The following is a 25,092-nucleotide window of genomic DNA, read 5'->3' on the forward strand; positions in this document are numbered from 1 at the left end:
CACACACACACACACACACACACACACACACACACACACACACACACACACACACACACACACACACACACACAGCCAGGCACCGGTGGCTCAGGTCTGTAATCCTAGCTACTCAGGAGGCTGAGATCTGAGGATTGCAGTTCAATGCCAGCCTGGGCAGGAAAGTCGGTGAGACTCTTATCTCCAATAAACCACCAGAAAACTGAAGTGTTACTATGGCTCAAGTGGTAGAGCGCTCACCTTGAGCTGAAGAGCTCAGGGACAGTGCCCAGGCCCAGAGTTCAAGCCCTACAACTAACAAAAAAAAAAGGGGGGTGGGGCAACTGAGAATGTGACTTAGTGGTAAAGTGCTTGCTTAACATGTATGAAGCTCTGGGTTCAGTTCCTCAGTTCCACATAAACAGAAAAAGCCAGAAGTGGCACTGTGGCTCACATGGCAGAGTGCTAGCCTTGAGCAAAAAGCTCAGGGACAGGGCTGGGAAGGTGGCTCAGTGGTTGAATGCTTGCCTTGCATGCATGAGGCCTTGGGTTCGATTCCTCAACATCACATAAGCAGAAAAATCTGGAAGGGGTGCTGTTGCTCAGTGGTAGGTAGAATGCTCATCTTGAGCTGAAGAGCTGAGGAACAGCGCCCAGACCCAGAGTTCAGGCTCCACGACCGACAAAAAAAAAACAAACTCAGGGACAGTGTCAAGCCCCTGAGTTCAAGCCTCAGGACTGGCCAAAAAAAAAAAAAAAAAAAAAAGTGTGGTGGTACACATATGTAATCCCCAGCACTTGGATAGCTAAGGCAGAAGAATCACAAGTTTGAGACCAGCCTGAATAACATAGCAAGACCTTGTTTCAAAAACCTACAGGCCAGGTGCTGGTGGCTTATGCCTGTAATTCTAGCCACTCAGGAGGCTGAGATCTAAAGATCATGGTTTTAAAGTCAGCCTGGGCAGCAAAGTCCAGTAAGACTCTAATTAAAAAAGCCAGAAGTGAAGATGTGGCTCAAGTGGTAGGGCACTAGCTGTGAACACAAAAGCTCAGCAAGAGTGCCTAGGCCCTGAGTTTCAAGCCCCAGGCCCAGCACACACACACACCCAAAAAGATTGAGCCAGGAGCTGGTGGCACAGCCCTGTAATCCTAGCTATGCTAGTTATTCGAAAGACTGAGATCTGAGGCTTTTGGTTAGAAGCCAGCCAAGGCAGAAAAGCCTAAGAGAACATATATCCAATTAACCAGTAAAAAAGCTAGACCGAAGGTGTGGCTCAGGTATACTGTACCGGCTGTGAAAGAAGCCAAATTAAGCCAGGTGTGGTGGCTCTCACCTATAATCCTAGCTATTCTGGAAGCTAAGATTTGAGGATAAGCGGTTCAAAGCCAACAGGGGCAGGAAAGTCTGTAAGACTCTTATCTCCAATAAAACCCTCAGAAACTTGGAAGTGGCGCTCTGGCCCAAGTGGTAGAGTGCTCGACATGAGCTGAAGAGCTGAGGGACAGCACCCAGGCCCAGAGTTCAAGTCCCACGACAAAAAAAAAAAAAAAAATCCAAGTTAGAGATCATCATCTCCTGATTTCCATCTCTCAAGAAGCCAGGATGACAAGTATGAACCCTAGAATCATGTATTTTATAAAGTAAATTAGAAAGGTTCAATTCTCCAACTTAAACATGGTATTAACATTCAAATTAACCTAGTAACGAATAGCTGCAAAGCACCTTCCTAAAAGTGACATCTATTTAAATTCTCTTTATGCATTCATTTAAATGAGTCTTAGCAATCCCTATAAAGAGTCAAACAATGCTTATATCCTAAATAAATCTCAACTTTATTTTGTTTCAGGTATCACACTTAAAACAGATAACAGAAATTTAAAAGGAAATCATTAAAAAAAAACCTAGGTAACTTAAACTTATTCATATGGAAAGTTTCCCCCAAAAGAACTTGTGGATCAATGGCTAAAGTTATTAACAACTACAACCAAAAGTATTATGTGAGTGAATAAATGGGAATTCCACAACTCAAGTTAACACTACTGATCCATCTTAAAAAGATTTTATCTCCAATTAACCAGAAAAAGAGCTGGAGGTGTGGCTCAGAGGTAAAACATAGAGAACAAGAAAGCTGCAGCAGGTGGGGGAGGGGAGGGCTGTGGTATAGCTCAGTGTTAGACTACAGAAGACTATTAGAGCATTAGATCCAAATATCTGACTGGCAGAACTCTCCAACTTCATTTTGTAATTGATTACTTTGATAGACCAATTAAAAATGCTTAAGTGTATATTTTAAGTACTTCTTTCAGTTACAGTATCTGCACATTTTAGGCAATGATTTCACTGCTTACACATTTTCATTTTATAGCTGGTTATTATCAATACTTTTACACCCAAATTACAGATATTCCACAAAAGCGACTTCATTCTCTAACACCTTATCTTAATCCATTCCTTCTTTTCTTCTAATTATTCAGGTCCTCAACACAGCTATACTCTTATAATAGCTTCCTTATGAGCTTCTCTTTCTTCAGTGTAACCACACACCAATTCACTACCATGGTGTTGCCACAATGGTTCCCCAACATTTCTAGAACCAAATCCAAAGAGACATGCTCCTCTAGAAATCTGGTGTTAACAATCTTCTTAATGTTCCCACCAATAGGTATTATCATCCCATACTCTACTATGGGAGTATTTATACATTCTAAGCTGCATTGAAGGTTTTTGTTGCTTTAGTAGTGCTAAGAATAAAACCTAGGCTCTTATGCACACAAATGCTCTACCACAGAGCAACAACCCCAGCACTTAGGCAGTTTTGTATAACATCAGAAGAATTTAAGGATATCCTTTTCTTCTAAAGGTCTGTTCCCCTACACTAAAAGCATTAATTCTTCAGGTATTAGTGGCTGGCCCATGCCTGTAATCCTAGCTACTCAGGAGACTGAGATCTGAGGATCATCATTCAAAGCCTGCCTGGGCAGAATGATCTGTGAAACTCTTATCTCTAATTAACCAGCAAAAAGCTGAAACTACAGCTGTGGCTCAAGACAGCTTTTGAAAACAAGGCTAAGGGACAGAGCTCAGGCTCAGAACTCAAGCCTGGGGACAGGCACAAAAATAAATAAATGCCCTAATTCAACATCTTGTCTTTTTTCAGGTTAATTTCTATTATTTATTAACTCTACAAGACTCCACTCTACCATTAGTTCTTTTGTAAGTCAACCTATTCAGACTTTCCTTTCTGTTATTACCTCATCTATACTCAACACAGAAATCCATGGAGTTGTACCATATCTTCCTTCTGTTTTCACATATACATACTGTCCTTCAAGGTAACTAAATACTATATTGTCTGAAACACAGTGCACATCAAAGGTTTGTTTTGCACAGTAATGTATACATCTTCAACTGAACAAGTACATTTTTAATCAATTACTAGACTATAAATACTGTTTAAAAGTAGATTTATATACAGGATAAGGCAGTAGCTCCCTGCCTAGCATGTTCAGGGTCTTGGGTTCAATCCTCAGCACTAGAACAGCAGTGACTCACGCCTTAATCCTAGTTACTCAGGAGGCTGAGATCTGAGGATCGAGGTTCAAAGCCAGCCTGGGCAGAAAGTCCATGAGACTCTTATCCCCAATAAACCACCAGAAAACTGGAAGTGGAGCTGTGGTCCAAGTGGTAGAGTGCTCGCTTTGAGCTGAAGAGCTGAGGGACAATGCACAGGCTAAAAAAAAAAAAAAAAGTAGACATCATTATCTTCAAAACTCCAATGCTAGGGCTGGGAAGGTGGCTCAGTGGTAGAGCGCCTGCCTTGCATGCATGAGGCCCTGGGTTCGATTCCCCAGCACCACATAAGCAAAAAGAAAAAAAAAGCCGGAAGTGGTGCTGTGGCTCAAGTGGTAGAGCACTAGCCTTGAGCTGAAGAGCTGAGGGACAGCGCCCAGGCCCAGAGTTCAGGCCCCATGACCGGATCCAAAAAAAACTCCAATGCCTATCACTGTATTTAGATATACCACTAGAAGAGACTACTAAATGAATAAAATGAAAAAGTTCCAGTAGATATAACAATAATTTTTACTGTTTGATCTCACTGCAGTTACAACTTGATTTTCTTATTTTTTTGTATTGTTCTTTAGTCAGCTGGCTGATTAAAGTCTTTCAAAATTCAGAGAAATCTTAAGTGGTTTTAGTGTCAAAGTAGAAACTGATAATCATAAGCAAAGCCTTATATGAAAGTTTACAGTAAGACTCAGACAGTACGGATACAATATCCCTAGGTGAACCTAAGCCACAGAGTTGATCTAAATATCAAGGAAGATAAACTATGGTTACAGAATTTAATAACGCTTCAAGTTATTCTAAGATTCTACTATAATTTAACTGGAAATTGGAATGAAAATCTCACAGTTCAATAGCAGATTTCAGCAGTGCAATGAATGGACTCTTAATCTCAAATTTTAAGGTAAAAATTTTCTCCCTGCAGAATCAACAGGTTTTTTTTAAAAAAAGAAAAAAAACAGCATGTCCAACCAATACTAAGCTCATTCTGTGAATGTACATTGTACTATTTATGTATATTACTTGGGTAAGCTTATCTGCTGATGGAAAGGCCACAAATGGAAAGGCAACAGAAACAGGAGAAACAGACCACACTTCCATTTTTGAAGGCCAAGTCTCAAAGGATGCAGACAGTAAGTTGTTAAAGGCATAATCTGAGAAAGGCAACTGGGGCAAACTAAATTACAGACTTTCAATGGAAACAAGTGTGTTGATCTAGACCATTAAGGAAGCAATGTCTGTATGGCTTTGAAAATAATGGGGCATCTTAAGTTTCTTTTTATAACATATTTGAAATGCATGAAAACTTTCTTAACCCGAAAATCTTTATGCTCTTTTCCATCTAAACAGGAAAACTAGGTTGGGTTGGGAGGGATTGGGGGAATGAAGAAAGGGCTGTTACTGACCGAGATGAATGGTATTTATAAACTGATTTCTTGAATAGTAATCCCATAGTACAATGCTTAAATATAATATGAAAAAGACTACATCAGTGAATAGTCTGTATTAAAAGCTTATGTGTTTGAAGCAAGTCGTTTGGATCCAACTCCCCTCCAACAGACTCCCTCAAATCCATTTGAGTAATTACTTCAAAAACTTCAACGCAGGTTGGAAGGACTTAAAACTCTTTTTAAGAATCGGGAGAAAGGTGAAATGACGTTATTTACTGACTTTCCATTCCCAAAGAAGGCGGCAAATAGTGGAAGGTGCACTGTTTATGTAAGGTCTGATTACTTTCCTTCTCCAAGGAAAAAAACCTTGATTTCAGCTCCCGAAGACCCTGGAAATCAGCTTACTACAGAAAAAAAAGAAAAAAAAACAAGGAAAGGGAGCCGGCCTTCAGCAGAGAGGAGGCTGTTTGCACAAAGCCAACCAGTTTCTAAGTCCTGAGCAGAAAGAAAATACCTACCCAGCTCAAGTCTTTGATCTAAATGACTTTCTTTGTAAGCAATCTTCCCGTTGGATTTCAGAAGGGGGGGGGGGGGGAAGAGAGCTTTATCAAAAGCTGCAGTGCACCTCCCTCCTTTCCCATTCTGCCCCTTCTGTTGGGGGGTGGAGGGGGGGGGAAGAGGAGGACGAGGAGGGGGTTCAAGAGATCAGATAGTTAGGATTCCCCGGATCCCCTAGATCCTCCGCAGAAAATCCCAAGTGAACTCTCTCCGTGCAGCCGGTGCAATCTCGCTCCTTCCTCTTGGGCTCCCCCAAAGAAAATATACCTGTAGAGTACCGGCTGCTCAGCCAACGAGGCACAGCTCCAAGCCCATGTCCTCGCTCTCTCTCTCTCTCTCTTTTTTTTTGGTTCCCTCCCTGCCCTCCCTTCCTCTCCTTTTCCATGTTGAACTTTAACTGCGCGCTTGGCCAACATTATCTCGCCAGTCACCGGCGCCAGAAGGAAGGACCGCCGCGCAGCCGGGGCGATGCGGAGCTTGGGACAGCTCGGGGTCCCCGGGCGTCGGGGCGCGCTGCGGCCGCCCACGGGCCCCCCCAAAAAGCTCTGGACGCTGCCAAGGGGGTGCGGGGTCGGTGGTGGGGAAACCGTCCCCCCTCCCCAGCCCCGCACCCCCGGGGGACTCGCGGTCCTCTCCACCGAGGCCAGGGTTTCCCCCCCCCCCCCCGTTCCCTCCCTCCGCCGCGGGGGGTTCTTCAGTTCCGAGGTGGGGGGGGAGAGAGGAAATGCCCACGACGAGCTGCCCGCCGCCGCCACCACCACCCCCTCCCCACGCCATTCACACTCGGGTCTCCCTCACCCCGACCCCCCGATCCCCCCCCCACCCCACCTCATCTCCCCCCACCCCACCCCAACACCTCCACCCCGGTCCGGTCGGGACAACTCCAGAAGCTTCCCGATCATCGTGTGGTCCCGGGGAAAAGCGACCCACGCTGGCTTAGGTCCCTTCCGTTCCCGCCCCGGGGCCTGCGCCGGGGCTCCAGTTACCATTCTCCTCACGGGGCAGACTCCGGAAGGGCAGCAACTCCACCTCCTCCTCCTCCGCGGCCTGCAGCCATCTATCGGGAAGCGTCTCCGGAGGCGGCAGCAGAGGCCACCGGACGAGGACAGCCCAGGGAAACCTTCTCGGCACTAACTCAGCTCCGGCGCTAGCAGCAGAAGTCGAGTCTTTCATAATTGTGCGACCAACTCCGCCGGGTGACTGGCCACAGGGACGCGCCCGCCGCGCCCGCCTCCGCCGGCGACGACGGGGAGGGGTGGGAGGCTGAGGGGAGGGGAGGGGGGGAGCTGGGAGGCTGGGCTGAAGACGTACCACGTGAGGGGCGCGTCGAGTGCGTGTGCGTCCTCGCCGCCGCCCGGCGGGACGGGTCACGTGAAGGACGCGCGCTCCTTCACCGCCCCCCCCCCCCCACACCCGCGCCCGCTCCGGCTTTCCCTGCGTGCGCGTGCGCGCGGCGCGTGCGCGCCAGGTACGGAGAGCCCGCTATCCGGCTAACTCTGGTTTCCCCGGAACTTCCCACCCAGCATGTGCTCCTGCAGTTGCCTTCCCCCCCCCAACACCTTCTCCGCCCCTTCTGCGCGCCCAGCGTGGGTTCCTTAAGCCGGTGTTGCCACAAACATCTGTCCCGGGGCATCTGGAGGAAGTCAGGGTTGGAGGATTAAAGTTCCTGGCCTCTGGGATCCGGCTTTGCTAACTTGGTAGGGACTGGCTCTTCTGCACCAGAAGCAAACTAGAGCTCCCCTCTTTCCTCCCCCACCCCATACCTTCTTTGGGCCTCAGAAAGAGTTAACTGTTACTGCCTCCTCCTTGGCCCAAAATGCAAAATGATTTTTCCCCTAAGTCACGACTCTTCCATTTGCTGCCAGTGCAAAATGATTTTTTGTTTAACTCTAGGGTAGGTCCAAAAATGTCACCTCACCCACAGTTAACGCATGCACCTGACACCTTCCCCAAACAAACACTGGGGGGAGTGGAGTTTGTTCCTCGAACCTATCACCAGTCCACGTGGGTATTAGTTTACTAAATGTTACTGTTCCCAATCTTCTCCGTCTGTTTAATCCCCTCCCCCCACCCCTTAAACTGCTTTTTACACACGGCCTTTCTGTTCTCAGACACTTCAGGGGTTCTTCAATCTGACCTTTTGCCATCTGGTCATTATCTCACTGTTTTTTATAAAGCTTTTTATTTTATTTTTTTGTGCCAATCTTGGACCTTGAACTCAGGGGCCTGGACACTGTCCCTGAGTCTTTGTGCTCAAGGCTGGCACTCTACCACTTGAGCCACAGCTCCACTTTTAGCTTTTAGCTAGTTAAATGGAGATCCCAGAGGCTCTCTGACTTTTCTGCCAGGCTGGCTTTGAACCGATCTAACAGGTCTCAGCCTCCCTAAGTAGCTAGGATTAGAATGGTGTGAGCCACCAGTGCCTGGCTCCAGCAGCTCCTGTTTTTAAGCCTTATGCTGCTAAATTCCCTCTTGTGACAGACAGAAAGATGAAACTAGGAAATGTCACTAATAATAGAAAGATTATACATGATTCAGTCTTTCACAAAATCGTTTCCACAACTGTTCAAACAGCTAATCAAAGATGTAGAGCAAATAGTTGGCTTGGGTGACTGTATTCACATTAATCATGCCCCAGACTTCCTCCAAATGGATATGCCACTAGTATGAGTCTGGGCATCTGGCACCTCAAATCCGAAGAATGACTTAAAATGCTGGGAACATTAAAACAACACAAATTCATCAGCACATCAAAACAAAAGAAGAAGCAACATCTGAAATATACACTGTATATAAGGGTTTTTTTTTTAATCACTTAAACATGGATACTCAGCCAAACTCCAGTGCCTTGTGCCTGTAATCCTAGCTACTTAAGAGGCTGCGATCTGAGGAGCACGGTTTGAAGCCAGCCCAGGCAAAAAAAAAAAAAAAAGTCTTGAGATTCTCATCTTCAATAAACCACTCAGAAAAAGCCAGAAGTGGCACTGTGGCTCAAGTGGTAGAGTGCTAGCCCTGTGCACAAGTGGCTCAGGGACAGTGCCCAGGTCCTCGGTTCAAGTCCCAGGACCTGAAAAAAAAAGTAAAAATACTCACGTGTGGCAAAACCTTTCAGAAGTTTTGTTTATATAAACAAAGGGTGATTTACCAGTTCCAACAACTTTGTTGTACTTTGGATAGAGGATTAATGGATTTTTTTTTCTTGGACACTCTTTCAAAAGGATTAACCTCAAGTTAATCACAAGTGGAAAGCTTATCAAATACCAACTGAAAATATTTGAAATGTTTGAAATTAATCTTTAACATCACTACCCTGGTACAGCATCTGACATATCATAGGAAGTCTTAGATACCTGTGATACATATTTCTTGAATAAATGAGAAAATGAAAATCTATCTTCCTTAACTCAATTATATGTGTGGTAATTTAATTACATGGTGTACAACTAAAAAAACAGAACACTTTATAACCTTGTCTTTGGCCCTTGATTATTTTTTTGTTTGCTTGTTTGAAGTGCTAGATATCTCTATCACTGAGACATACCCCTGAAATTTTTGTTTCCTGGTTGGGGTGGGGGTTGTTTATTGTTTGTTTTTGGTATTCAGGACTCATTGCTGGTTTCGCACAAGCTCAGCATGGGTGCTACCACTGAGCTACATTCTAGACCTCTCCCTACAGGCTTGAAAGTCTGTCCCCAGTGATTTGTGTAAAAGCTAGAACAAATTACCAGTTACCATAGAGAAAAATTCCCCTTTGAATTTGGCAAAGCCCTTGTGTTAACGAGAATAGTGTAGCTAGGCTATGTAAACTTCTCTGAAGTAGACTCAAGAGTATAAGGAATCAATGTTTTTGGCTGGATGGGCATTCAGAGGGAGCTAAAACTTAAATGGATTACACTATGGTGAGCAGTGATACTTTGCTAATGTTGATTAAATAACACATTTCAATAATACAGATACAGATATTAGTTTAAAAAAATAGAAAACAGGTCTGGGGCCAAGGGGTTTAGTAGCTTAGTGGTAGAATACATACTTTATACATAGGCGATCCTAGGTCAATCTTCAGCAATAAATAAATATGTAAATAAGTCAATGATTTGCTGACAACTGAAATCATTGTTCCGTTATATGTTAACATTTTTCACATAGAGCTTATAACTTAGTAACAATTTATCAAACTTTTCCCATTGTAAAGTTTGCTAAGTGGTATTTAAAATGCAAATTAAATGGCATCAATATAGAGTTATTATATTTGCGTGTTTCTATGTATGGTTATGTATATACTTCAATATTCTTAAGAGATTTTCATCTCTTTTCATGAAGATCTCAAAGGAATAACATTCAAGGCACTAATCTTAGCCTGGTATATTTAAGATCATGAAAGCTAATTACACAATAAGCAAAACTCTAAGTAAAACTAAAATGTGTAAACAAATAACTAAGCAACCAACTTCTAGTTCAAGTAATTAGCTTGGTGCTTTGAATAGTTTTGAAAATACAAGTGCTCCATGCCAAATTATTTCAAGTCTACAGCTGAAGCAAAAAGTTTAAACATACAGAGAAATGCAGAGAAAGATGAATGAAACACCTATTTCTTCCAGAAATGCCACTAAACAAACGTGTACTGGTTTATTATAAAGGATTCAATTCAGGGATAGGCAAATAGAAGCATAGGGCAAGAGCCTTCACAATACCTCCCTGTGGTAGATAATATAGAAGGCCCTCTGAACCCCAAAATTTGATTTTTGTGTGTGTGTGTGTTTTGGTGCACCTCCTGGAGCTTGAATTCAGGACCTGGGTGCTGTCCCTAAGTTTTTTTGCTCAGGGCTTGAACTCTACCCCTTGAGCCATAGCTCCACTTCCAACCTGCTCTGCCCCCCTACCTCTATCTCTCAGACATACAAATTGGAGATAAGGATCTCATGGACTTCTCAAGTCTGGGCTGGCAACTTTGATACCCAAAACTCAGCTTCCCGAGTAGCTAATATTACAGGCATGAGCCAACAGTGTTCATCTACTTTGGTGTTTTATACAAACTAGGTGATTGTACCCTCTATTGTAGGTCTGATTGATTAAATCCTTTGCCATTAGGATGAAGTCCATTTTCAGTCCCAGGCCATTTTCAGTCCCAGGCATCTGTGATAAAGCTGAAAGTTCCTGGCTGTAATCCTAAAATTCGTTCCTCTACAACCAGCTCCTTCCTAAGGGAGAAGCCAGATTCTAGGTCATTTCATCAGCTTAAACCTCAAGTATGATCAAAAGAGATTCTTGTCAGTAATAAAATGCACTTACATCACTCAGAAAATTCCAAAGAATTCAAGATCTCTGTGCCCAGAAGTGGAAACAAAGATAAAATACAGTATATTTCTAATTATGCCACAACTACCATCTTTCTAGTTCTTAGAGATATACTTTCCATGTTCCTAGCCAATTAATCCCCTTCCTCTGGGGTTCTGAGCCTCTCTCCCCCGGCTAATCAAGATAAATGTAGATAATTCTTTCATTTTGCTTCTACATTATACAAGTTTTCATCTCCAGATCCTCATAAGCATTGAGACATGCTGTTATCTCTGCCTCCTGTCAAGACTCCCTAGAGCCACAAACTAATGGTTTCACCTTGTATTGCTTGTTTCTTTTCCTTATACTATACAACACTAAAAGGATGTTCTATACAGATTTTTCTCTCTCCATTCTATACCTAAGCTGAGGTCTGAAGGATCTGTAGAGATGGCTGAGTGGGTGGGATGGAAGACTGTGCAGGGAAAAGTTAATTAGGAAGACAAGAACAAGGATACAAGAATGGATCAGAGGAAGATGATGGGAATTGAGTTGGAAATGGGCAGAGGCTAATCTGACTGGGTGTCCTGATACTATGAAGTATGTTTAGTCACTGACAGCTAACAATGCTTCTGTCATTAATGGTACAAATATATGAATTGTCCTGTTAGATTCTAATACAGCTTAGGTATGTAGAAGTCTATACCATCTAAGTTTGTATTAAGTCCTTTCATTATGTGCATGTAATGACAATAATATTCTCAAACTCTGTCCCTGATTCTTAAGTGATACAGCTTCTTTCCTGACAACTCCAAAATCCTCAAAATCCATTTTAACTTTGTTTTCCATTTTAACTAAAATAAATAGCAGAGCCTATTCATAGGTAAATTCTACACTAATTGATAAACGTTTCCTACTTATAGATGGAAAATTGGAAATTTATTTTTAATAGAATCACACCGTACACCATACACTTTTTAAGTTAGAACTCGGAACTATTTGCCCTGATAAACAAGATAACTGAATGAATTAGAATCTGTCTCTTCAAGTCTATGTATTAGAAACTAAGTTCCCATTGCAAGAGTAAGGTGTGTGTGTGTGTGTGTGTGTGTGTGTGTGTGTGTGTGTGTGTGTGTGTGTGTGTGTGTGTGTGTGTGTGTGTGTGTGTGTGTGTGTGTGTGTGTGTGTGTGTGTGTGTGTGTGTGTGTGTATGTTGATACTGGGGCTTGAACTCAGGCCTGCATACTGTTTTTTTGCTTCTTTGCTCAGGAGTGGCACTCTACTACTTTAGCCACAGCTCCACCTCTAGGTTTTGGTGCTTAATTGGAGATAAGAGTCACTCAGATTTACCCGTCTGGGCTGGCTTCAAACCTTAATCCTCAGATCTCAGCCTCCAAGGTAGCTAGGGTTACAGTTATTGAGCCATCAGTGCCTAGCTTTATTTTTGAGTGCTGATAATCAAATTCAGGGCCTTGTACATGCTAAGTACTCTACTATCGAGCTACATACCCTCAGCCCCCTATTCTAATTTAGGGGTGATTTGGGTAAGACACAATGAAAAATTGGAAAATACTAATTTAGATTCTATGTCTCATAGGATGATAAAAACGAGGTATCTTTCATATAAAATTTAGTCTAATTTAATTTCTAGTTAAACAAGATGAATTTCAAGCCAAATGTAATTTTTTTTTTTTTTGGTCAGTTGTGGGACTTGAACACTGGGCCTGAGCACTGTCCCTCAGCTCTTCAGCTCAAGGCTAGCGCTCTACCACTTGAGCCACAGCACCACTTCCGGCTTTTTTCTTTTTGCTTATGTGGTGCTGAGGAATTGAACCCAGGGCCTCTTGCATGCAAGGCAAGTGCTCTACCACTGAGCCACCTTCCCAGCCCCACTACAGGCATTTATTTAGGCCAATCTCATCTGAGGTTTTAAGAGCTGGGGAGGGATCTCAGTAGTACAGCATGTGTGAGGCCCTGGGTCCAAGCACTATAAAACCATAACAACAAAAAAGACAGCAATAAGGATTTTGGCAATTTTAGGGGAACATCAAGAAAGCTACAAACACCAAGAATGTTCCTCACAATAGATGAGATGCACTCTCCTTTTAAAGATAACTAGTATCGGGGCTGGGAAGGTGGCTCAGTGGTAGAGTGCTTGCCTTGCATGCATGAGGCCCTGAGTTTGATTCTTCAGCACCACAGAAAAAAAAAAAGCAAAGATAATTAGTATCTACCTAGTACTATTTATTATGTATCAAAACAAAGTTACAACAAATATCATGTATTAAGTCCGGATTTTAATGACTAAATGTTAGACTTAAAAAATTATTAATTTCACAAAGCATTATTAACATGATTTGTGATATGGGAACTAGATCTAGAATTCTTTTGTTTTCAATAATTTTTTTTTTTTGGTCATGGGGCCTGAACTCTGGGCCTGGGTGCTGTTTCTCAACTCTTCAGCTCAAGGCTAGGGCTCTACCACCTGAGCTACAGCACCAATTCCGACTTTTTCTGCTTATGTGGTGCTAAGGAATGGAACTCAGGGCCTCATGAATGCTAGGCAAGCACTCTACCACTGAGCCACCTTCCCAATCTTTTTTTTTTTTTTTTTTGGGTCCGGTCGTGGGGCCTGAACTCTGGGCCTGGGTGCTGTCCCTCAGCTCTTCAGCTCAAGGCTAGCCCTCTACCACTTGAGCCACAGCGCCACTTCCAGCTTTTTTCTTATGTGGTGCTGAGGAATCGAACCCAGGGCCTCGAGCATGCAAGGCAAGTGCTCTACCACCGAGCCACCTTCCCAGCCCTCTTTTTTTTTTTTTTTTTGATGCTTTAAACACCAGTCCACATTTACAAATGTTTCCCCAAACTGTACGACCTACTATGTTACACTATATTATTCAACATAGTACCAGAATCTTTTCAATAATTTTTTTTACCATATAAAATACAACGAATTGAATTTTTATTTTAAAATAGTTTATTGAGTAGTACAGTGAATTCAATACATCAAAATTCTTTTTCTGGTCAGTATTTGGCACATGATGAAGTTAGTTTAAAGTATAGCTAAATCAATACTTGAAAAATGTTTACATTTGAAATCATCTTCCCTAAAAAAAGTAAAGCCCTAGTAGTGTTATAAAGTTAATTTATAGCTGGGCACCAGTGGTTCATGCCTGTAATCTAGCTACTCAGGAGGCTGAGATCTGAGTATAGCTGTTCAAAGCCAGCCTAGGCAGGAAAGTCCATGAGACTCTTAGCTCCAATAAATTAATCAGAAAAAGCTGGAAGCAGCACTGTGGCTCAAGTGGTACAGTGTTATCCTTGAGCACAAAGATGCTCAGGGACAGTGCCCAGGCCCAGAGTTCAAGCCCAGGACTGACCAAAAAAAAAAAAGTTAATTTATACTAACTTACATATGCAAGTTTAAAAAAATCTACTCAAACTTCTCATCTGAAAAGGATCCAATTAAATATTTTTAAAGGTTTTCATATAAACAAAATACAGAATAAGGCTTTTTAAAGGCAAAAACTACCTAATTTGCATCTACCTATTCTATTGGGAAATGTTGCAGGATAACAACATACACTTTTAGATTTTAAAAAGAATCAAATCTATATATCAAAGGATAGAAAGGCTGTTTTTATATTTTTATGCTTAATCAAAGAGGAACATGATGACACCAAATATTCCATCTTCTTTGAGTTGTCTTAATTACCAATAAGGACAACCTTCGGGCTGGGAAGTTGGCTCAGTGGTAGAAGCGCTTGCCTTGCGTGCCTGAGGCCCTGGGTTCGATTCCTCAGCACCACATAAGCAAAAGGAAAAAAGCCAGAAGTGGTGCTGTGGCTCAAGTGGTGGAGCGCTAGCCTTGAGCTGAAGAGCTGAGGGACAGCGCCCAGGCCCAGAGTTCAGGCCCCACGACCGGACCCAAAAAAAAAAAAGGACAACCTTCAATTTTAGTTTTAAAAAATAATTTGCCCACTAATAAACATTTTCCATAAAATTCTTTCTTTGGGGGAATACTGGGATTTGAACTCAGTGTTTCACCTCGCAAGTCATCGTCCACTTGAGTCATGTCCCCAGCACTCCTGGTGAGCATTCTCATATACAAAGGCTGTTGTAATATGGAAATATTAAACACAAATTCTTCTTTATAGTCTTTACTAGATAATGTCTATCTGATCATTTAATTCCAATCTCATGAATCCACATTTTTGTCTTCCAGAAAACAGAAGATGATTTATACTAAGTATTTTTGTTTGCATGACCCTTACCCAACCTGCTTCAGAATTATCCTCTGAGATAAACAGAATATAAGATGAAAACAAATATTTTAAACTGTAGAATGGATCATTTAGCATCATCTTGAACTAATTCAAATTCTTTCTTGTTCATGGGAAAATACAAAGGGTCTTCAGACCAGTAAGTACATTCCACTAGTCTGAAATACAATCCTTGTGTCTCCAAAGTTTCACTGGCTGGGATGAAGCTCAAGTTTTAGAGAACAAGCTTAAATAAATTAGTCCAAATATTTCTTAGTCAAATGTAAAAATAAGTTTTGCTTATAACTAAAGCAGATGTTGAAGATCTGGGGCTGTAGCTCTGACCTAGACCTCTTGCTGAGCATGAGCTAGACTAGGTTGGACTTCCCCCACCCCTCCACTGCCCCCTGTCCAGTACAGAAGGGGGGTGGGTGGAGAAAGGGAGAGAGGGAGGAATGAGTAAATTCAAAGAACAAAGAACACTGGAAAGCTAATTTGTGTTTACTAGAAATGTGCCTTTTCACAAAAATCTCCATGCTTACAAAACTAAAATATAGAAATCTCAATACCTATGGGCACCTAGGCCGGAATTGAGTGGTTCAGAGGTGCTGCCTGGAGCTACTAAGCCCCAGGGAGCTGTGACTTCAGAGTGTCAGTAATGAACACTGTGGACACCTCCGTGAAGAACCAAGTCACAGTGCCCAGGTGGACATTTATGGCACCTATCTAGCAACTTACTCTTTGGACTTGAAAATCGGTATCTGGCACCTGCAAGAAGACTTAAGAGCACTCAGGACAGGACTCCTCAATAAACTGTGTGGTGGACCCCAACTTCTCCTGCTCCTGGCTTGCAGGGGTCACTGGCCATTTTCCTTCTGACTTGCCGTGGGGCAAGCTAGTGGTGGTAAGGCTGTCAGCTAGGCCCTGGGGTTAGCTGGAAGCCTCACAGACCAGCCATTCAGGCAGCTGCTTTCTCACAAGCTATGCACATCTGGAAGAGTTCTCTTTTGTTTCACTCTAATAAATGTAACCTGTTCTCCTAAATTTCCCCTACTTCCATCCTTGAAGTCTTTCTTCTCCAGACCAAGACCTCCTGAGATTCCCAAAATAGTAACATAAATTGGGTGATGAATTGCACTCAACTAACAACTAACTGTCATCTGAAACAAGCTTCCAGCTTAATGATAGCACATTAGGATATCAAGGTCCTTTCTCACAAAATTCATACTTGTTTTTGCTGAACTAAACAAGAAATAATCTACACTGCAATGGTTTTTGCTGGTACTAGGACTTAGACTTGGGGTGCTATGTTCTCCCTTGGTGGTACCCTATGAATTACAGCCTTTTGTTCCATCTTTTTCCTGGTTAATGGGGAAAATGAGTCTTCCAAATTTGTCTGAGCCAGCTTTGACCCAAGGTACTCAGATCTCAGCCTCTTGAGAAGCTAGGATTGGAAGTGTGGGCCACCAATGCCTGGCTCTACATTACAATCTGTGATACTCAGCAATTTCTATTTGTTCAGCCGCAAAAATGTTCATAAGAACTTTCTAGTAATTTTAGCATTAAGTATTAATAAATACAACCTATCATATTTTTTAAGTCATGCTTTGGGGAAAAAAACAAACAGATTCTCTTTCTCTTAAAAGTTCTTGGTGGCAAAAGATCCAGAGAGGAAGAAATGATAGAGCTTTTTATAACCAAATCTTCAGATCTCTTGTTAATTCATTTTGACTTCCTAAAATATTTGTATTTTAACTTCTCCAAATAACTATTTTAAACTGGGCTGCTTAGATTCAAGTACAACATTGATGATGGACTATAGGAATTTTACTTTCTAGTTCTTATTTCTACTGAAAATCATTTTGATTGTTTGGGGGGGGGGAGGGTAGCTTGGTAATAGAGTTCTTGCTTACCATGCATAAAGTCTTGTTCTTGATCCTCAGCCCCCCAAAATAAAACACAACAAAACAAGCCTTGATTAAATAGAAAAATCTTTAGCTAACTAGAGTAAGATTTTACTGTGAGGCGCCGGTGGCTCATGCCTATAATCCTAGATACTCAGGAGGCTGAGATCTGAGGATTCCGCTTTAAAGCCAGCCCAGGAAGGAAAGTCTATGAAACTCTTATCTCCAATAAACCACCAGAAAACCAGAAGTGGCGCTGTAGGTCAAGTGATAGAGTGCTAGCCTTGAGCTGAAGAGCTGAGGGACAGCACTCAGGCCCAGAGTTCAAGGCCCATGACCAACCAAAAAAAAAAAAAAAGACTTCCTTGATAACTAATGGCTGGATAAAGCAGAATTTGTTTCAAGTAATTCTAATTTCTGATTTTTAGATTCACTAGTTGATGTTTTTCTGGTGAAAAAAATTCTAGATTCAGAAGTTAAAATATTAGGCACTAATTAGAGAAACCAAATTATTCTGAAAATTCATCTCAATGTAGTTCCTTAAGAAAACACAATAGTTCTAACATTCTTCATAAGATGTAGTTGAGGCTTTTAAATATGGTAAGGCCAGGATGTGACTGCAGATAATTTTACTAAGAAAGCTATACTGTAACAAGCATTGTATTGACATTATAAATAGTTGGAGTTTTAAAATGGCATTTAATCTGTTCTATTAGAGACTGCCAAATAAATTAGGTTCCTTGGAAAAAATTCAAAACTTGATATAAGGAAGAGAAAATGAAGATTAACTCTTAATTGTCGGGTAAGTCATTGGCCATAAACAAAAGTAGAAAGAAAGGCTGACTGTCCATGAAACTTCTCTATTTGTGATTTACTCAGCAAGTTAACAATTAAACAAAGCATGTAATATTAAGTTTAGTTCAAACATCAAAGGTCTGATCCATTTTAAAAGGCACTGTTTTTATCATTTAATAAATTCATTTGGCATTAGAATAAAAGACTAGATATGTTCACATATTTTGTACAGTATTTATACAGAAATGACAAATCTTACTTCTTTTGCAATCATTAGTATTTTGGGAACCTCTTAGAGAAAACGAAAATGTAAAGATAATTCGATCTGCCTCCCAGAAAACATTCAAGCGCACACCTATTTTGCAAAAAATAAAGAGAAAAAAAGAAAATTTCAAGTTCAAAGTTACCAGCTAATTAGTGATTAACTGATCTAACCTGTTCATTTTATAGATGGGTTAAAAAGCACATTTATACTTTGAACAGAAAATAATAAACCAGCCTGCTCTGAGCTTAACAGCAGTTACTAGGGAGAAAGATAGGGAAATCAGGAGAAAACAGCCAAGGACGACTGTTGGTGGGCATTGCATGTGAACAATGAGCTATATATGCTAATACATAGGACTGGATAAGAAAAGTTTTTAAAGATCACAAATTACCATCCATAGAACCAAATTTCAAAGATCAAAGTGAAACTCAAAAGTTAAGCTGCACTTACAAAAAATCTAGATGCCATATTTATATCCTTTTAATGGATAGTTCTATATATTATGTTTCTCTGTATCTGAAAAGATAATCTGATATATATAGCTATATATGCAGTCTAAAGTAATTTGAGCTGTCAATTTTTTAAATGGTTATACATTTTCAAAATTTACACTACAAAATTGTGTTTATATTTATTCTTGAATTATATATTTCTAACCTTTTCAGGATATGAGGACCAGATTTTCACAGCTGAATGGCCTTTATGCATGGTCTTAAATATTTATTTCTATAGAGAAGATAAAATCTACATAATTCCTTAATAAAACATTTGTTCTTCTGCTCACTTTGCCATCATACTGTGATCCATCATTAGAGTTGAAAGAAACATAGTACAGTATGGAAAGGATGGAGTAGGGGCAAGGCATTGTTTTTAGAAAAATATACTTATATAATGGGTCTTGGAAAGCACATAGACCATATGCTTTTATTTAATGTGAAGGCACAATTTTGACATAATTAAAAGCAAATGCATTTTCATCCTTTATGATGTAATTTTCAGTACCAACTCATAAAAATATATATTTGCAAACGTCACTGAAAATGCTTTCAGATTGTCAATTCAAAAATTGATTTAAAAAGTCAAACTCTATTGGTAGAAAATCAATAACACATTATTGCATGTCCATGTAATATTACTGTTGGACAATCTGTTCATCAGTGGTCACTGGGTTTTCTTCATTTGTTGAAGTGTCCAGATGGGCCATTACCTAGACATAAACAAAAGAAATCAGAAAATGACAATGTTTTTTCCCTCCAACATTCATTAATTTAGCAAAAGCATTCCTAGTTTTTAAAAGGACCCAGAAACTTGAAGACATGGAACTGAGCATTTCTTTTAGAATACTGGGGTCTGGTCAATATCTGCACGCTAAAAGAGATATCAGGGGTGACACTGAACTTTCAGGAAGACTAATCACGTGATTCAGGGCCAACTTGCTTTCTCTGGATCCCGTCTCCATTTCCCAATGTGCACGCTGCCCAGCATGGCAGTGAAAACTTCACCACAAAAAGAAAACAGGTAACTGACATTCCAGGACATTCTAGGCAATGTCCACTTGTGTATGCTTTAAGTGGCTTTAGAGATCATTGTGAGAATGCCTGCTGGCTCTGGGGCAGTGTTGCCTTACCGACACCTTCAACTAACCTTAAGACCATGTAAGGATGATACATGATCATTTGGAAACATTATATGAGAAGTATTTCTATAAAATGTATTTTTGGAGGGAGGGAAGGGATAGTGGACAAGAACAAGGAAGGGACGAAGTAACAATGATCGACAAGTAATGTGTTCACTGCCTTACTCATGTAACTGTAACCCCTCCGTACAACATCTTAACAATAGAATAACAACAAATAAATAAATAAATTTAAATGGAAAAAAGGTATTTTTTTTCTATGGTGGGGTTTACACTCAGGGTCTTGCACATAGTAGGAACATACTGGTTCATTGAGCTATATCCCCAGGTTTCCCCCACACCCCCACTCCCAGTCCTGGGGCTTAAACTCAGGGCCTAGGCACTGTCCCTGAGCTTCTTTTTTTTTTTGTCTTTTCTTTTTTGGTACTGGGAATCGAACCCAGGACGTTGCACTTGCTAGGCAAGCGCTTTGCCACTGAGCTACATCCCAGCCCTCCCTGAGCTTCTTTTGCCCAAGGCTAGTGCTCTACCACTTGGGCCACAGTGCCACTTCTGCCTTTTTCTGTTTATATTTTCAAACCCAGGGCTTCATTCCTGCTAGGTAAGCACTCTACCACTAAGCCACATTCCCAAAGCCACGCACCAGTGACTCACACCTTAGTCCTAGCTACTCAGGAGGCTGAGATCTGAGGATGATGGTTCAAAGTCAGCCCAGGCAGGAAAGCCCATGAGACTCTTATCTCCAATAAACCATCAGAAAACCAGAAGTGTGCTGTGGCTCAAGTGGTAGAGCATTTGCCTTAAGCTGAAGAGCTGAGGGACAGTGCCCAGGCCCAGAGTTCAAGCCCCACGTCCAAAAAAAACAAAAAAACACAAACAAACAAACAAAAAACTGACTTGAAGTCAAATGATACCTGAAAACAAAAATCAAGAATATATTTCCTATAGGCTATTTAAAAGACACCACCAGAGAACTGTTTTCACATGGTTACTTCTGTTCTGCCTTTATTCCCATTAAAAAAAATCTTTTCATTTTTGGAAAGAAGAGAAAAAAATCTGCTTCAATACTTTCAGTATTTTTATCACTCTTCAGATAAAATTACTTAAAAATAGAAAAAAAGTATTTAGTGTCTTTGTATAGTGATTGTCAAAGACTTTAAGATTAATGATTAAATTTCAGTATTAGGATGTACTTCTTCTCTTCTTTGTTAAAAATAGGAAATAAGAAGACTGACCAGAAGAATGTCTCTAATTTCATAAATAAGTTCACTCCAAATGGGATTATTGGATTTGCCAGGCAAGAATGTATACAAACAGAAGCTTGCAGCTGACAACTGTCTCAACCCACGGAAACAGCTTATAACAAAGCTCAAACTTGCTGAATGCTCCCCAAGTTCCAGTCAATTTTGTGGCCTATATTTGCCAAAGAACTCCTAGAGTAAGGAGTTCATGTTCATGGCCATTCTAGGACAAAAGAACAAATTGGGCTGGGGACAGAGCTCAGTGATACAGTGCCTGCTGCTTTTCCCTTTTCCACCAGTACCTGGGGCTTGAACTCAAGGACTATGGCTGGTGTTCTAACACTTATACCATGCATCCAGTCCAGTTTTTTGCTGGTTAATTGGAGATAGGGTCTCAAAATTTTCTGCCTGGGCTGGCTTTGAATAATGACCCTCAGATATCAGCTTCCTTGAGTAGCTAGGATTATAGGCATGTACCTAGATGATGCTCTAGCTTTGATCCCCAGTACTACAAAGATAAAGGTATAGGATTAAAAAATCTTAAGAGACTGAGATTCCCTTACATATGTTCAGACTGTGTGTGTCTTAAAAATAATTAGTAAATGCTAAATCAATACAGGTAGCCATTACTAAGCACTGAATTACAAGAAAGGTAAGATGAAGCTGCTGAACCATCAGGAGAAGCATGTAAGACAGATTTAGGCCCCTTTCTTTGGACAGTTTTCAAGCTCTAGGGGTGGCAGTCTTGGAGAACAGGTGGTGGGAGAAATCCTCTTTCTTCCTATGACTGGCTAAGATTGGCAGCCAGCCCTGAAGAAATACGTGCTTGTGCTTTCCCAATTCCCAGGTAACTCACTGGCACTGTAATCTACTTTCTAAATGTGGAAGTATATTATTAAACATCCTTTTTTGCTGGTGATATAAAGATTTGAACTCAGAACCTCGTGCTTGCTAGTCCAGCCCTCCATCACTTCAGCCACAACCCTCCCCACCCTTTTTTGATAGGGTCTTGAGTTTTGTTGAGGGTGGCTTTTAACTGCAACCCTCCTCCCTAAGCTTCCTAACTTTCAGCTGCAATTACAGATCTGGCTTGTTTGTTGAGATCAGGCTCTTGTTAACTTTTTGCCCAGGCTGGCCTCCAATTTTGATTTTCCCATCTTCGCTTCCCAGGTAGCTGGGATTACAGGCATGCAACAGCACCCTCAGTTCCCCTAAAACATTCTCAAAGTTCACTTGTTAAAATACAATCATCATCTCTATTTCCCATTTACTTTTCTTCTTCTTCTTTTTTTTTTTTTGGCTGGTCGTGGTCCTGAACTCTGGGCCTAGGCGCTGTCCCTCAGCTCTTCAGCTCAAGACAAGAGCTCTACCTCTTGAGCCACAGCGCCACTTCTGGCTTTTTCTGTTTATGTGGTGCTGAGGAATCGAACCCAGGGCCTCATGCATGCAAGGCAAGCACTCTACCACTGAGCCACCTTCCCAGTCCCTTTTCTTCATTTTTCAATAAAAATAACTTAAAAGACATAAAGAGTAAACTTTGTTGTCTTTTAAGTGTTTTTTTTTTTTTTTTTTTTTTTTTTTTGTCGGTCGTAGGGCTTGAACTCTGGGCCTGGGCGCTGTCCCTCAGCTCTTAAGCTCAAGGCTAGTGCTCTACCACTTGAGCTGCAGCGGTTTTCTGGTGGTTTATTGGAGATAAGAGTTTCAAGGACTGGGGGCTGGGAAGGTGGCTCAGTGGTAGAGTGCTTGCCTTGCATGCCTGAGGCCCTGGGTTCGATTCCTCAGCACCACATAAGCAAAAAGAAAAAAGCCGGAAGTGGCGCTGTGGCTCAAGTGGTAGAGTGCTAGCCTTGAGCTGAAGAGCTGAGGGACACCGCCCAGGCCCAGAGTTCAGGCCCCATGACAGGACCAAAAAAAAAAAAAAAGAGTTTCAAGGACTTTCCTGCCTGGGCAGCAAATAAATATCATTCATAAAATCACTGGTAAAACTGGTATACATTTTGATAATATTTGTAAATAAGGAATTTCATTCTGGAAAGGAAAAGAGGCCAGAGGTCAGATGTCCTCTGAAATTAGATCAGTTAGTCTGGCCTTTTCCCAATAGCTCTGCTTATTGAGAATTGAACCCATCGCCAGAAAGAAGAGTCTACTGCAACACTCATTAAAGTAGGTAAATGAAATTGCTGATCCTCAAGCAGAGTCATTTTAGTGGCTCTGAGTTCTGACTTGTCAGTTATGTCTTGTGACTTCTAAAAATAATTAGAAGTACTAGTGACATTTAACAAGGGCCACTGTCGGTTAGACACCAACGCTGAAAACTTACTATCCACCTACAGCAAAACAGCCCACTGCAAGGCTGAATAAATAAATCTGACTCCACTGATTTAATAAAAGAGGTTTTACGCGATGTGAAGAGAAACCAGAGTATTACACTGATCAGCAATACAAACGAAAAGATCCGTTAAAGCAATTTCTCTGGTTCCATATTTCTTTTTTTTTTTTTTTTTTGGGTCCGGTCATGGGCCTGAACTCTGGGCCTGGGTGCTGTCCCTCAGCTCTTCAGCTCAAGGCTAGTGCTCTACCACTTGAGGCACAGCGCCACTTCCGGCTTTTTTTCTTTTTGCTTATGTGGTGCTGAGGAATCGAACCCAGGGCCTCAGGCATGCAAGGCAAGCGCTCTACCACTGAGCCACCTTCCTAGCCCTCTGGTTCCATAGTTCAAAGTAATTTTGATGATGATGATCATCATCATCACTGGGGGTGGTGCTGGTGGAACTAGGGATTGAATTTAGGACTCTATGCATGCTAGGTGGACCCTTTACCACTTGAACCACATCTTTAGTGACTTTTTGTCTTGGTTAGTTTTGAGGGAGGGTTTTACTTTATGCCTAGGTCAGCCTGTACTGTGGTCCTCTCAGTTGTGCTTCCATGTATCACTGGTGTGCACTACTGTGCCCAGCCAGAGTGCTTCCTTTGCAGCTGAGGTAACAGGTGTCCACCACTAGGCCCAGCCATTGGGTGAGATAGAAGCAGGAGAACTTTTATGGCAAGCTGGTCTTCAGCTGCAATCCCCAAATCTCTGCCTCTCAATAGCTAGGATTATAAGCTTGAGCTACCATGCCTGGTTCTTTATTTACTCTACACTAATTAGAACTTAGACTTCAAGTAAAATCAAACAAAGACTGTAGCTTCTGAAGAAATACTGCCAAGGAGCTAGAAAGGTGGCTCAGTGATAAGAGTGCTTGCCTTGCATGCATGAGGCCCTGGGTTCGATTCCTCAGCACCATATAAGCAGAAAAGGGCAGAAGTAGCGCTGTGGCTCAAGTGGTAGAGCGCTAGCCTTGAGCTGAAGAGCTGAGGGACAGTGCCCAGGCCCAGAGTTCAGGCCCCATGACCAACAACAACAACACAAATACTGCATAACTACCGTTAGGTTATAGAAAGTAAATTTTAATTAAGATTTCCAAATTAGGGTTGGGAATGTGGCTTAATGGTAGAGTGCTTGCCTAGCATGCATGAAGCCCTGGATTTGGTTTTGCAGTACCACATAAGCAAAAAAAGCTGAAGTGTCTGGGCTGGGAAGGTGGTTCAGGGGTAGAGCGCTTGCCTCGCATGCATGAGGCCCTGGGTTCGATTCCTCAGCACCACATAAGCAGAAAAAGCCAGAAGTGGCGCTGTGGCTCCAGTGGTAGAGCGCTAGACTTGAGCTGAAGAGCTGAGGGACAGTGCCCAGGCCCAGAGTTCAGGCCCATGACCGGCAAAAAAAACCCAAAAAACTGAAGTGGCGCTGTGGCTCAAGTGGTAGAGTGTTAGCCTTGAGCAAAAGGAGCTCAGAGACAGTGTCCAGGCCATGAGTTCAAGGCTGAGAACTGATAACAACAACAATAACAACAACAACAAAAAGATTCCCAAGTTAGTATTATTTTAGTAAAATGATATAGAAATGCTGCTTCTTTTTCTTTTTTCTTTTCTTTTTTTTTTTGCCTGGGCACTGTCTCTGAGCTCCTTTTTTTGTTCAAGAAATGCTGCTTCTTTTTTATCACAGAAATTCACAGAAAAAGCTGAAAGATTCCAAGTTAAATACTAAACTATTTCTTATGAAATCTCTACCTTAAAGCAACAAAAGAGGTAAATTTGTCTGTTGCAAATAGGATAAGATGGGTAGATGATGCACACTTCTTAAATTCTATCCCTTTTGGAGGTGGAAGCTGGGGGATTTTGAGTT

General features: G+C 41.6%; 2 protein-coding genes and 1 non-coding gene across 6 annotated transcripts in view; 1 reads left to right on the top strand and 2 right to left on the bottom strand.

The window, feature by feature from the left end:
• Positions 1 to 6,735, bottom strand: part of Trpm7 (transient receptor potential cation channel subfamily M member 7) — a 78,796-nt gene extending 72,061 nt beyond the window's left edge. For all 4 annotated transcript variants that reach the window (XM_042687525.1, XM_042687524.1, XM_042687522.1 and 1 more), the window contains exon 1: positions 6,480 to 6,735. In XM_042687525.1, coding sequence (XP_042543459.1) covers positions 6,480 to 6,482 — 3 coding nt within the window. In that variant the 5' untranslated portion in view covers positions 6,483 to 6,735. The remainder of the gene's footprint in view (positions 1 to 6,479) is intronic.
• Trnaa-ugc lies at positions 3,772 to 3,836 on the top strand. Its single transcript has one exon. It is a non-coding gene; the product is annotated as a tRNA-Ala (tRNA).
• Positions 6,736 to 17,872: 11,137 nt separating the features above from the next.
• The window catches only part of Sppl2a (signal peptide peptidase like 2A), a 40,947-nt gene continuing 33,727 nt past the window's right edge, over positions 17,873 to 25,092 (bottom strand). Inside the window, exon 15 of the mRNA XM_042687527.1 lies at positions 17,873 to 19,200. Coding sequence (XP_042543461.1) covers positions 19,126 to 19,200 — 75 coding nt within the window. The 3' untranslated portion in view covers positions 17,873 to 19,125. The remainder of the gene's footprint in view (positions 19,201 to 25,092) is intronic.

The sequence above is a fragment of the Dipodomys spectabilis genome, unplaced genomic scaffold, assembly GCF_019054845.1.
Source record: "Dipodomys spectabilis isolate Male_0828 unplaced genomic scaffold, ASM1905484v1 ptg000108l, whole genome shotgun sequence".
In the NCBI taxonomy this organism is placed as follows: domain Eukaryota; kingdom Metazoa; phylum Chordata; class Mammalia; order Rodentia; family Heteromyidae; genus Dipodomys; species Dipodomys spectabilis.